The 13696-nt window shown below is 32.7% G+C and overlaps 1 protein-coding gene across 5 annotated transcripts in view; it reads left to right on the top strand.

Annotated features, from left to right (window-relative positions):
• Positions 1-13696, top strand: part of IFT46 (intraflagellar transport 46) — a 201810-nt gene that overhangs the window by 85382 nt on the left and 102732 nt on the right. For all 5 annotated transcript variants that reach the window (XR_015039626.1, XM_085811367.1, XM_085811369.1 and 2 more), the window contains 2 exons: positions 10441-10501; positions 10791-10876. Coding sequence is in view for 4 of the 5 variants with exons in the window: in XM_085811367.1 (XP_085667493.1) it covers positions 10441-10501; positions 10791-10876 (147 nt within the window). In the remaining variant the exon portion in view is untranslated. The remainder of the gene's footprint in view (positions 1-10440; positions 10502-10790; positions 10877-13696) is intronic.

Genomic DNA, 13696 nt, shown 5'->3' on the forward strand with positions numbered 1-13696 from the left:
GATAGGCGGGGCTTTGGTACTTACTGTCTTAGGAAATGTAAATTTACCTAAGTCCTTCTCAACTGGTTCTGAGTCCATGTTTACATTGGGTATGTTTTGTGTGGGAGCGCGCCTAGTGTTATTCTGACGCAAAATTCCGCGCATTCGTTATTTATAGTAGCTGTTATGTAATAGGCTAACAAATTCTAGAAGGTACAGGTCTAGGGGGGGGAATCCTGAATTGCAGAAAGTTACTAATTCAGAAGTCAAACAACAAAAATCAGCGTTATATTTACAAAATTTTCACAGGACTAGTTTCGATGGTTTTTACCGAACTACCATCCTCAGCTGCAAAACCGCAAATGAACAAGATAGGAAATAATGATTAGATAAGATAAGAAAGCGTGGACAAGAATAAGCAAGTGGCCCCATCTGTTGGTGAAACCATAACTAAAACATAATTTCTTTAAAGGCCGAAGGCAAAGTTGGATTGGAATTAGGATCGTTAACTAGAACAAAAAGATTTTTATGAATGTGAAATGCCTCTAGAAAATCCAGTTCTCCAATGGAAGATGTTTTTTGAATAATTTTGGCAGCAGAAAAATTGAAAGTGTGATTTTCGGACCAACAATGTTGAGCAACAGAAGACTTCTGTGTTTCCTTTTTTCTAACATATGCCTCATGTTCCTTGACGCGAAATTTTAAGGCTCTCTTAGTTTGGCCAATATAAATTAAACCACACTGGCAAGGAATCCTATAAATACCCCAGGAATTCATATCCGGAATGGGGTCTTTGAGTATGGAACTCGGAATTTTATTGATGGGAGAATAAATAACCCGAAAGTAAAAGTTCTGCAAAATATGTGCAACTTTATAGCTAATTGATGGAAAGAAGGGAATAACAACAGAATTTGTATAATCTCCTAAAACAAGAGTGTGCCTTTTAGTGTGTTGAGATGAGAATTTTTTAACTGCTTGATTAATAATGTTGGGTGAAAAGCCCCTGTCAATAGCTATTGCTTTTAAATAATTTAGTTCTTCATCAAGGGCTAGTTTGGGGGAGCAAACTTGAAGAGCACGGAAAATATAGGAATAAAACGAAGCTAACTTTTGTTTAGTCGGATGACATTTAAATTGTGGTGGAAGGCAAATCGATGAGGGTTTACGGTAAACCGTAGTTCTGAAGTTGTGTATTACGTGTGACCAGAATGTCGAGAAACGGAAGAGAATTGCAAGTCTCAAGTTCAAAAGTGAACTGAATAGCAGGATCAATAGAATTCATTGTTGAAAGAACTTTATTTAAATCATCTTTATTACCTTGAAACAGGGTAAAAGTATCGTCTACGTAGCGGAACCATGCCGGGAAGTTTAAAGTTTCAAACAATTTTGATTCATAATAATGCATGTAGATATCAGCCAGGATGGGACTGAGGGGGCTTCCCATGGCTAATCCCTCAGTTTGCTTGTAATATTTATTTTGGAAAACAAAATAGTCCTGTGAAAATTTTGTAAATATAACGCTGATTTTTGTTGTTTGACTTCTGAATTAGTATTTATTCGGCGTGTTATTGTGTCTTAATTGCAGAAAGTTAATTAAAAGTTGCGAGTTCACGAAAAGCAAAACCATAGTATTTTTTATATTTTACATATATATATATATATATATATATAGTATTTGCAAAATGCCCAGCAGCTACACAATCGATAGCTTCCCCACAAAGGATTTCCAGATTTGGCATGAAATCGCCTATTTGGAGATATTTGGCAACAGAATTGGTGATATCTCATGACGGAGCAAGAACATTCTAGAATACATTTTTAGTTGTTTTCGAAAATATTCTCGAAAGTAGATTAAAGCTATATATTCCCTGTCTGTCCTGGGAGAGAGTAGTATCTCGAGTTCAGAGATTAGCTTGAGAGCGACTGATCAAGTTGGAAGCTGTACTTTAGTGCTTTACCGTGAAGCTGTCTTCACCGTTATAGGCTGAAAGCTGTTTTGCTGATTGTTTCAGCATGTCTATCATAATTTTTCGATGCATGTAAATGTGCCTTTGGAACTGTCCTGTCTAACAGTGCTTGCTGGTAAACATATTGTGTTTTGATCCTTTATTAAATGTTGTCATCAATTATTCCAAATCCACGAAGCCTTAGAATGCAACAATATATTAATTACAGAATTTTAATGTTATTACTACGCTCATTAAGCAAATTCAGTTTCATCTCGTTTTAAAATTTTCTAAAATGTTATTTATATTTTTAAAAAGTTAAAATAATTCACTTTAAAAGTCACATCGATTCAAATTGTATAAATATTAAACAAAAAATGGAAATGACCTTATCTCTATTACAGTTGCTTATTTTGAATAAATAACACTTTTTTCCTAAAAGATTTTTATACAGATAAATTTTCTTAAAAATTCCTTGAAAGTAATACCTGCTCACAGGAGAATTCAATCTTTATTTTTAATCACAATTTCATTATTATTTTCAGTATATATATTCAGTATCAACAGTTTTATCTGATCATTTGGATATCTTTCTTTAATGAAACAATTTTAATTGTCTGTAATGGTTTTAGTTTAGCTGATTATGCCAAAGCATACTAAGGCTATCTGCCTAAGGGGAGGAATACCTTTGTGGAGGACTTTCTGAGAGGTACTGGCTCGTATACATGTTACACATGGGCAGCGCCGGATTTAGCATTTTTCCTAGGCGGGGCAAAAACGTAAAACTGCTGCCCTCGCTTATCTCCCTTTAAGTTTCTCTAACAAATTTCAAATTTTTTTAATAAACATAGAAATACGTAGGGTTTGAGATAAAATGTAAAATCCATTTTATAGAAAGAAATTCTTTATGTGCCATTTTTGTTATAAAAGAAATATACATAACAAATTGTTTAGTTTCTTTACTTATGGCAAATCATAAGAGGGCTATCTGCCTAAGAAGAGAGATGCCTTCGCTGAGGGCTTTCGAAGAGTAATTGGCTTGTATGCAAATTACGCATGAGTGAAATGACGGAAACGCCCATGGAGCCAGCAAATTCGCCGGGATTCTGACCTCTGACCGAAGTACCAGTGTTCAGAGTTTACCGCTCAGCCGCGGAGGCCCGATATACGGCGTATTTAATTATGGCAAAGCACACTAGCGCTATCTGCCTAAGGGGAGGGATGCCTTCGTGGAGGACTTTCTAAGAGAAACTGGCTCGTATACACGTTACACATGGAGAAAACCACGAAAGCACCCATGCAGCCAGCCCGTTCGCGGGATTCGAACCTCGGACCGAACTACCAGTGTTCAGCGACTTTACGCTCAGCCGCTGGTGGACGGAGGCCCGACATACATATCAAAAGTTACACGGATAAAAACTGTGCGAACCCTCCTAATATAGCTGTCTCTCCGGTGCAATGAAATAATCAAATTTACATTTTCCCTGAAATAGGCATTTTTTCAATATTTTCAGGAATAGTTACTCATACTAATAAATGATACTAATAGAAAACGATTAAATACAAAACACTAAAATAGTTCAGCACAGTACAAAAATGGGAATCACACATTATTAAATAATTAAAAATTTCATGTAAACAAATATAAGCAAATTACAAATCACTGATACAATGGATTGAATAATTTTATACGAATTTCTCTATACTAACAGTAACTTTAACGTAGCACGTTAAAATTCGCAATAACGCCTTTATGTAAACTACTCAAGAACTCTATTATCGTCCTCACACAGCTCGATAACATAATAAACCAGCTCGATAACATATATTTACATATTCAAAATATTTACATATTCACACTATTTTTGCACTCTAATAATCAAATTTACATAGAAATTCTCTGAAATATGCAGTTTTGAAATATTTGCAACAATAACTAGCCAAACTAATGGGAAATGATTCAGTCCTAAATACTAAAGCTGTTCAGCCTAGTGAAAAAAATAGGAATGACACATATTACTAATTAATATCTGAAACAAATATATACAAGTTACAAATCACGAATGCAATGGATTCAGTAATTAACACACCAATTTCTCGAAATTTACAGTGATTTTAAACTAGAACTTTAAAATTTCATTTCACTATAACGCCTTTATGTAGACTACTCAAGAACTCTACTATCGTCCTCACACAACCCAATAACAGTATAAATAATTACATATTCACACAAAAGAAAGAGCTCTTGGTTTTGTATGTTATGGCAAAGTACTCGAAGGATATCTGCCTCAGCCAATTTGTTCGCCTGCGATTGAACCTAGCGTACAGCGGTTTTCAATTCGGTCTGGCTCGTACTCACGTTACATATGAGGAAAAGCCACGAAAACTGTCATGCAGCCAAATCATTCTCTTGAATTTGAAACTTTGTCAAATTACCGATGTTTAATGACTTTACCGCTCAGGGGCGTAGCTCATGGAAGTAGGAAGTAAGATGGAGTCGCCCTAAACAAGTTTCTCCCGTATCCTGCTCTGAAGCACCGGCGATCCCTACGTAGTGACCAAAACATTGGGTCATTTACCGTTGAGTTCAATGGGATTTGACGCGTTCGGATATAAATATTTTATAATTACGTCGTAAATATACATATAAATGTATATATTTTCTTTTTCTAAAACACTTCAGAGTTCTAAGTATATGAAAACAACATATTTTTAAGCAACATTTCATTCTGAAGGGAATTAAATGCTGTACTTTTCACACGACAGTTTTCTCAGAATAGTTTAATTTGAATGAAATATTTTCACAAGTTTTGATTAAAAAATTAAGGTAATTCGATTTTATTCCATTAAGGTACAAAAATTAAGATAAAAATTTATTGTATTATTAATATTAAAATTATGCATTATTACTTTTCTATTTATAGAGCTTCTTCCTAAAATACTTTCTTAAATATGACATGATTTTTTGGCTTCTGAGGCATCTTTTAAATCGAAAAATGTAAGTCAATTTATAATTAATGCTCTATTCGGTTCATTTTAAATTAGAGAATTATTAGGAATTAGCGAAATACTTTAAATAGTACTTGACTTTCTCTGAACATTTCTGAAAGGGAATAAAATAAGTTTTTTTTAAGTATTATTTAAAACTTGTAAATGAGTTATTATAAAATGTAAGGGGAATAATTCTTTCAATTATACTTATCAGATTTTTTTTCTTACTCTTCATTTCAACAATACATATTCCAAAACTCTTTATTACCTTAAGTGCGCATCTCATAGCATTTGCTTTACAATACCTTTTAACAGATTGCTTTCCAATACGAACAATTCTTGCTTAAATAGTTTTATAACGTATTTGTCAACAGGATTTCAATTTATGTTTACAATTCAATATTAACGTTATTATATATTTAGATAACATTTATAATCATTATAAATTAGATACATTTAATCATTAGATTTCTTCACAGTACTTTCACAGTTGTTTATAAGTGAATAAATTTTTCATTTCAAATACATTTATAAATAATTTAATGACCTGCGTACGTTAAGAAGCCAACATAAAACTCGAATTTCCGAGAAAAAAAAGACTTGCGTGGGAAACATTTAACAATCTGGAATCAATAAGAGGACCATTCATGATCGGACCTCCTTTGGCAGGATATACAAATGTTTTAACCTCCGTCGATTACCCTATTTTCAAATTCTTAATAAGCTGTCTTGATGATGTAGCACGTTCGCATGGTCACATCATCTTGACCGCACATGGTACTTCCGCAAAATTCGCAAATGTATCCCTCTTCTGTTCCACACATTTGTGTAAAACTGTACATAATTTTACACAAACGTGTGGTTCCAAATCAAGGGAAAGCTAACTTATTGGCATATCTGTGTGTATATTTATTAATTTTGACGAGGATTGCAGCATTTGATGGTAAGTTTATTTTTAATTAACCCAAATAAGTAAAACGTGTAAGCGCAAAGTGATTATTTTTCAGATATATAAAATTAAAACGATGAGTTTAAAATGGGCAGCAGTAAAGCCTCTCCTCTAAAAATTTTAAAAGGTACATGTTAAATAATATATGGGTGTGAAAAAAATTTGTTTTATTTAAAACATTTTGGCGTTTGGAAAATAAAATAAAAGTAGCGAATACTCTATAAAGGGTATCGAAAGACGTATACAATTTTAAATGTACCGTAAGGTGTTTTTCATTCTTTAAGCATAACATTTTTCTTAAAATCTATATTTTTGTAGTTCAACAGCTTAGAATTTTATAAAACAAATTCATAATCAAAATCGCTGTTGTCAGTTATCGAAAAATAACCAAGATGTGATTTTTGCGTAAATGTCACTAAACTATACAAATTGCTATTATCCATCACACTATGAATGTTTCTTTCATGCGAAAGTGTCCCTTTTTCGATTTGTATGGAACTGTCGTGTGTCGAAATACTATCAGAACCGTGTCAAGCGAGCTTCTGAATGTAAACAAAGAACACCCCATCTGGTGACCCAAGCTTCAAAGTAGTGCTTCACTTCTAGCGCCGGGTGGCTCCTCCTTCCTTTCCTACCTCCATGGCGTAACTAGAGGGGGGCAAGGGGGGACATCTGTTCCTGGGCGCAGCATCCAGGGAAAGCTAAACTGGTGTTACGAAATTTTAGAATTAACCATTTTCTATTCTTAGCAAACAGGAGGGGGCGCGAAATCTTTAACAGTCCCCGGGCGCTGAAAACCCTAGCTACGACTCTGTTACCGCTTGATCGCTGGTGAACGCACAGCTCTTGAAATTAGTCTTATGAGATGCTGTGTGTTGAACAATATATTAAAGAAGATAGAAGGTACAATATTAGTAAACGCAAAAGTGCGCTGAATATAAATTTACATATCTGGTAAATGGATTATATTTATCTCTATGCAATTATGAAACATTATATTACAAAAATATAAAGGAAGAAGAAAATGTAATCAAAATATTAGGAGCATTTGCTATTATTTCCGGTATTGCTGAAAATTTTTATAAAAATTGTAAATGAGCTATACGATTAATCACGTTAACTTGTATTATAAATAACGACAGTTAGAGATATTATTAGCATAACTCAGCGTCATCTCTCTTTAAAAAATAGTTTTATTGAAACCTAAACCTAAACTGAAAAATAAGATGCATACTAACGATTCATCAACACGAAGACGTTAGAAACATCTTCTGTTAACTAGAGTTATGATGCAGAACTTTCTAAAAATTATCATTTAAATACAAATTGGATGAATACAATACAACAATGTACAAATTCTAATGTATAGAAAAAAGAAATATATAATGCAAGTTTAAAAAGAAATAGGTGGACAGGACATTAAAAATTTTAAGCGATGAATAGAAGGAAGTTAGAAATTTTTTGTATAATTATGAACATGTTTCATATGTTCATAATTATTAATTAAACGTGCATGTGTTTAATTAAATTAAATGTGTTTCATTGCATATCGGTGAGAGAAGTATTGGGAAACAAAATAAATTTTTTAACATTTCTTATATTTCTGAAAATATGGAGTCTGTAAGAAAGCAAGTTCAGTGATTAAAAATTGGAAAAGTAAATAACGGCTTAATATGACATATATTATAACAATATTTGTAGGAATTTAGAACAGTTTAACAAGCCGAATTTGGGGATTCAATGAAAATAATTTTAAAATTAGATTAGAACTATTTACCTAAAATGTTGAATTTGAAATTTAAGATCTAAGAAAATTCATAAATATTTATCTAGACAAAAAAAAAAAAAAATAATAATAATAATTAAAATAAAATAAACTGCGCTACAAATTAATATTAGTATCGTGGTATCTTCTCTTAAATCCGATATTTGATAGGTTGATTTAATATATATAGCAGATATATACCGTATTTATGCGAATCTAATGCGCATCCCCATTTTAAAACTTTAAATAATAAAAAAATTGTTTGTCGGCGAATGTAATGCGCATCAATGATATGAGGAATTTATTGAATCTTATTTTATACAACAATGGATTTGTATATAAACTATCAATTAATGGTATGATAATTTTATTTAAATTTAGATACCATATTTTATACAACAATGGATTTATACATAAAGTAGCAGAACGTAGATTTAACCTATTAGTGGGCTATTGTCATGTTAAACAATCATTGTTAATTAGCACCGTATATAGTATTTTGTTATTAGTACCGTATATACGGTACCTATCGTAAAATACGAGCATGAAATAAATCGTAACATTTCTATCTAGCTAACAGTTTCTACAATCAGTGCTTAATAGTAAACGTCTTTATTCACTAATGTTTTCATCACTGGAATCCTCGCAGCTCTCTTCGTCAGAAGCAGATTCATTTCTTCTTTCCTCATCATCGTCATCGTCATCCTCGGCGTTCCAGAGCACGTCATCGTCACTGCCATTCAATGAATTTGAAATGCAGCATTTCTTGAAAGATTTTACAATCAAAGATCTTCAAAGACCTACAAAGATCTTCCTTTGGGAGGGCCAGTGAATTTCTTTCTACTAGCTTTAGTTGCAAACAGTGCCAATTTCTGTTGCCGCCACAAGCGAACATTGCTCTCAGCTACGTTGAACTCTCTCCCTGCCTTTCTATTGCCATTTTTTTCAGCATAAAGAATTACTTTACGTTTGAAAGTAGCGTCATATGACATTCTTCTCTGTTTGCCCTCCATTTCGTGACTACGTACTCTGCAGTTTGTATCCTCTATGCAATAATGTGTCAACGATAAATGTAACGGTAAATGTAGTCGAGAAATTTGGTTGACGTCATCGGCGAACTTTGCACTCGAATCTAATGCGCCATCGAATCTAATGCGCACCCCAATTTTGAATACTACATTTGGCCAAAAACGATGCGCATTAGATTCGCGTAAATACGGTATATCAATTTCTTGTAGGTTCATTAATTTATCTAGTTTATATACGTCAAAACTGATATATTAAACATTACCTCCAAAGTAATGTTAAAACTAAATAGGAGAAAATTCAAATTAAACTCGGTTATTACACTTCTTAAAATTACATTAGTAATTATGGATGGTAATTTTAAGAAACATGATAACTCAGTTTAATTTCAATTTTTTCCTATTTAGTTTTTGACATTAATTGACCACTTTTAATTTCAAGAATTGGGAGATAATATTTTAGTACAGTAACTATGTCTTTGCAAGATTTTAATTACTTAAGTCCCAAATTTCTTCTTTATATAAAAATCGTCAAAAATAACATATAGCAGCTAGAAGTTGCAACTTGAAAATTTTTTAAATCCTGTGGAGCATAAACAAGTTCTGACTCATCATTCTTTATTATAAAAATATAATATGAGTATAAAAGAAGGTAATTCGTTCGTAATTCATAGTTTGTTCTTTGTGTGTCACCCTTTGTACATTAAAGTGGGGACTGAAAAGTTGACCGTTGTTAGTTGTCGAGGAGAATTGCATGAAGGTAGAAAATAACCTCCTTTCTTACCTCCATGGAGAATTGAGGAGGGCTTCAATTAATTCCGCGAAGTTGGTATACGACCGAGCAAGACATTTTGAAGTGAGCTTGCGTAAAAGGGGCAATAATCCCTTTTGGGAAGGCAAGCGATCGTCTGACCTTGTCAGTGACGCCTGGAGTTCCTCGATTGTCCTCTCTCTGATGTTATCTTTACAGTTGTATTCGGATGTACTTAGCTTTCTTTTAACTGTTTGTTTCATTAAAGTGTTAGTAATTAATTATAAATATTCTTAAAAGTGGTCTTTAAAATTACTAATATTGTATGAAAAATTAGACAACATTCCAAATACGATGCAGTAACACGCTTGAATTTGCCGCCCGGGGCACAGACCCCGGCTTGCTCCCCTCTAGATCCGGGACTGCACATGGGGAAAACCACGAAAAAACCATGCAGCTGGCCCATTCGCCGGAATTGAATCCAGGTCGGAACTACCAGTGTTAGCGATTTTATGACTTGGCAAGCCTCAGTTGTCTCAAATGTACCTCTGGATTGGTTTCAACCTAGAGAATGACATTCATAACCTCAAATACATTTACATGTTTCACTCGATATTTCCTACTATAATATTAATGTGATCTTTCTAGAACATTTTACCATTTTTTATTATACCTTAATCATACTATTTTTACTAATTCTTTATTATTCTTGCCAATTTTTAAATTATTTTTTTTAAAAATGGTAATGCCTTTAGTCTTTCATAGATTTGAAAACTAAATTAAGTTTAAAGGAAAATGTTAAAAGCAATCAAGTTAAAATATTTTTACCTAATGCACAGGTCTAATATATTTTAAACCTGCCTGGTCTGCATTATCTGTTCCATAATTCCAAGTTACCTCTCTCCATCCATTTATCAGATTTCAACCCTATCTGGTTAACCTGGAATTTCTAAAAAAATATTAATCAGAATTATGTTTTAAAACTTTGAAATAGCAAGAACTAAGCATATATTTACTGCTTGTTTTCCTTGTAGGTTGGACTACCATCTGCTGATCTGGATTGTTCTCTCGAAGAATATGTAGAGTTAATTTGTGGTAGGAATATACATTTTTATTGTTATTCTGTTTAGATCATATTGTAACTTCAAGTGGTATCAGCATTCTGATTGATTGAATTAATAATAATAATTGGCAGAAATAAGAAATGTGGTTTATAGTCTTCTAATGTATAACTAGATTATAATAAGCAATTTTTTACCTATATGTTTATTTGTGCTACAGTGTTATGTTATGCAATTTGAGAGATATGTCTTTTGAATGAATGCATATATATGTTTTTCATGTTTTTATGATACCTTATATTGCTGTGTTTTTTAAATTTTAGGTATAATGGATGTACCTGTTCACAAATCAAAAATACAGTCCCTTCATATACTTTTTACTCTGTATCTAGAATTCAGAAATTCACAGGTGAGTAAAAGTTACTGATAATTATCATATAGTTGTAGTCAAAATGTATAATTTTCGGAAAAGTATCTGCAAGGTTAATTTAATTTCAATGTAAACAAAATACAGTTATTAATTAATTCGCTTTTGATGACACACTAGTAAGTGTATCACAAAACATTAAACTTGATTACAAACATGCCAGTAACATTATAAAGTATTTCTCCCACTTCCCTAGCGTGCCTTCTTGGTGTAACGGCCGGTATTCCAGAGGTCCGTGGTTCGATTCCCGCCGAAGGCGGTTGCATATTTTTCATCTTTTCTGCTTCCAATTAACCTAATGACTCTACAAGTGGCTCCCGAACTAAAAGGGTTGTGGATGATGATTCTCCGCACCCAGAATTTGGCGACTAAGTCCCCTAAAACCCTAGTTGCCCTTTAAAAAGGGGAGTATATAAGGTATTGCTCCCACTTTCCTAGTGTGCCTTCGTGGTGTAACGGTGGCACTCTGGGCCGGTATTCTAGAGGTCCGTGGTTCGATTCCCGGCGAAGGCGGTTGCATATTTTTCATCTTTTCTGCTTCCAATTAACCTAATGACTATACAACATAGGTAAAGTATAATAGTTTATTTTATTGCTATTATTTCCTACTTATTTCATTTATAATTTATTATCTATATACACTTCATTTCCATACATATATTTATTTGTTAGTTATGACTATAAGGATATCTAGAAAAGAAGATTGCAAAATTTCATTACATATTGATCCTACAAGCGCAATTATTCATCACAAATTTCTCAAAATAAGGTATGGTATCTTATGAAAACAGTTTTAGTACTGTAGTTGGAAGGATTCTACATATATCTGTAAATTTTCGTCTTATGTCTATCGAGCACAAGTTAGAGTTAATGAATATTTATTATGTTTCCATAAGTTAAATATCTCTGTTCTATACCTTTTTTCAATCCTATTCCATATCCAGTTTTCATTGATTCAGATGCAAATTTAATAACTAAGGCTGTTTAAACAGCATTAAACTATTAATTACAAAGCAAGCTGCAATTTCCTCCATCCAAAATTTGATTCAAGAGAGAAAGCTTGAATTTCAGTATTGAAACTAAAAAAACAATTTGAATCAGTTCTGAAATGTCTCCGCAAATTTAAATATAAGGGTTTGGAACTTCTGCATTTAATTTAATGCATAATTTGATATTTTACTCGGTTGAGTACTGTAAATTTTACTCTATGTAGCTGTAATAGCTGCTGCATGGAGATCATATAAAAACTCTGTTTTGTAACTTATAGATTCTTTTCACCAAAGTATTAAAACTATTTTTATGAAATTCTCAATTTTATTCTGCAAAATTTTATAGTTGAAAGTATACTAAAATATACTAAAGGAAATAAAGCATGTATGTCAATACTAAAGGAAATAAAGCATGTAAATACCATCTTGAATACTCTTATATATATGCCATATATGATCAAGGTCTGGATTTTGATTATACAGTCAAAAGTCGTTAATCCGGACTCGTCGGGACTTCGGCGATTCCGGATTATAGATCATCAGTTTAAATCTGGTAAGGTGGCATGCAGAAATTATAAAATTAAAAATATGAAACCGTAATTTATGCAATAAAGAACAATTATGATCTAAAGGGTATCAAAATTTACAGAAAGAAAAAGCTTAATATTTATTTGTTTACTTTATTAAAGATTTCTTTCAATGTAAGTTCAATGTAAGTAAGTTGTTTAAGTTGCTTCGTTTCATGTGATAATACTTTCTCTTTAATTCTATTAAACGGACATAATTTCTTGTTTAGTTACAAAGTTCTGCTATTCAAGTCCTATCATTGCTGAGTCGAGAATACCGACTAATTTGTCAATCGAAATTTTTTCGTTTTCAATAACATCTGCGTCACTTTCTTCACTATCGAAAGCGAATTATAATGACAAGGAACTTGATTTAAATCATATCAAAGACGGAGTACATCGAGATGAAATACTACATTTAGTAAGGAATTATAAGCCGAATAAAATAAAAACATCTGCCCTGAAGATAAGGATAGTGCTGACAGATCAACTTCCAATTCATTGCGCGCTGCGTCGTTTCCCTCCACCCCGCAGATCAGCGTGAAATTGATAAACATATTTCGGAATGATTAGATAATCAAAGGATATGCCTTTATTCATTTTTTGCAGCAATTCCACTTTTTGTTAATGGACTTCGAAACATACTTTCGCTTTGTAGATCCTTTACATATTAGTAAATATATATATCGGAAATTCTATTTGACATAATCGAAAGTTCAAGCTTAATTTTATAAAATTGCTATAACAGTCTGCAAAAAATAATAAGCCGGATCTAATTCGAAGATTAAGGAACAACGCAATCTGCAACATTAACTGAATTAGATCATTTTAGCTTAGCTTATACCGTCCGTTATACATTAAACGCGCATGCGTAAACGTATTATGCGCATGCGCACACGCATATTCGCATTCGTAAAGTTCTTACGCGCACGCGTAAACGTCTATGCGCATGCGTCAACGCGACGCATGCGCAAAAGTTTGTAGCTTTGAGGTCCGGATTATAGATCTATCTGGATTATGGGCGTCCGAATTAACGACTTTTGACTGTATATGCATATTTTTGTATTTTCCTCTTTTAAAGCATTATTCAAGTTTTTAGAGCATTTTGAAGCATATTCTTATAATCAAACAGACAAATAAAGTCACTCTTGAAATAACGTTGTCTCATTTCCTATGAACGTTTTACTAGATAGGCATGTCCTATGCACAGAAAACTGATTCTGTAATCCTACCTATTATGAGAAATT

Source organism: Stegodyphus dumicola, chromosome 2, assembly GCF_044657685.1.
Source record: "Stegodyphus dumicola isolate Sdum_Otavi_A_Nest chromosome 2, ASM4465768v1".
NCBI lineage: Eukaryota > Metazoa > Arthropoda > Arachnida > Araneae > Eresidae > Stegodyphus > Stegodyphus dumicola.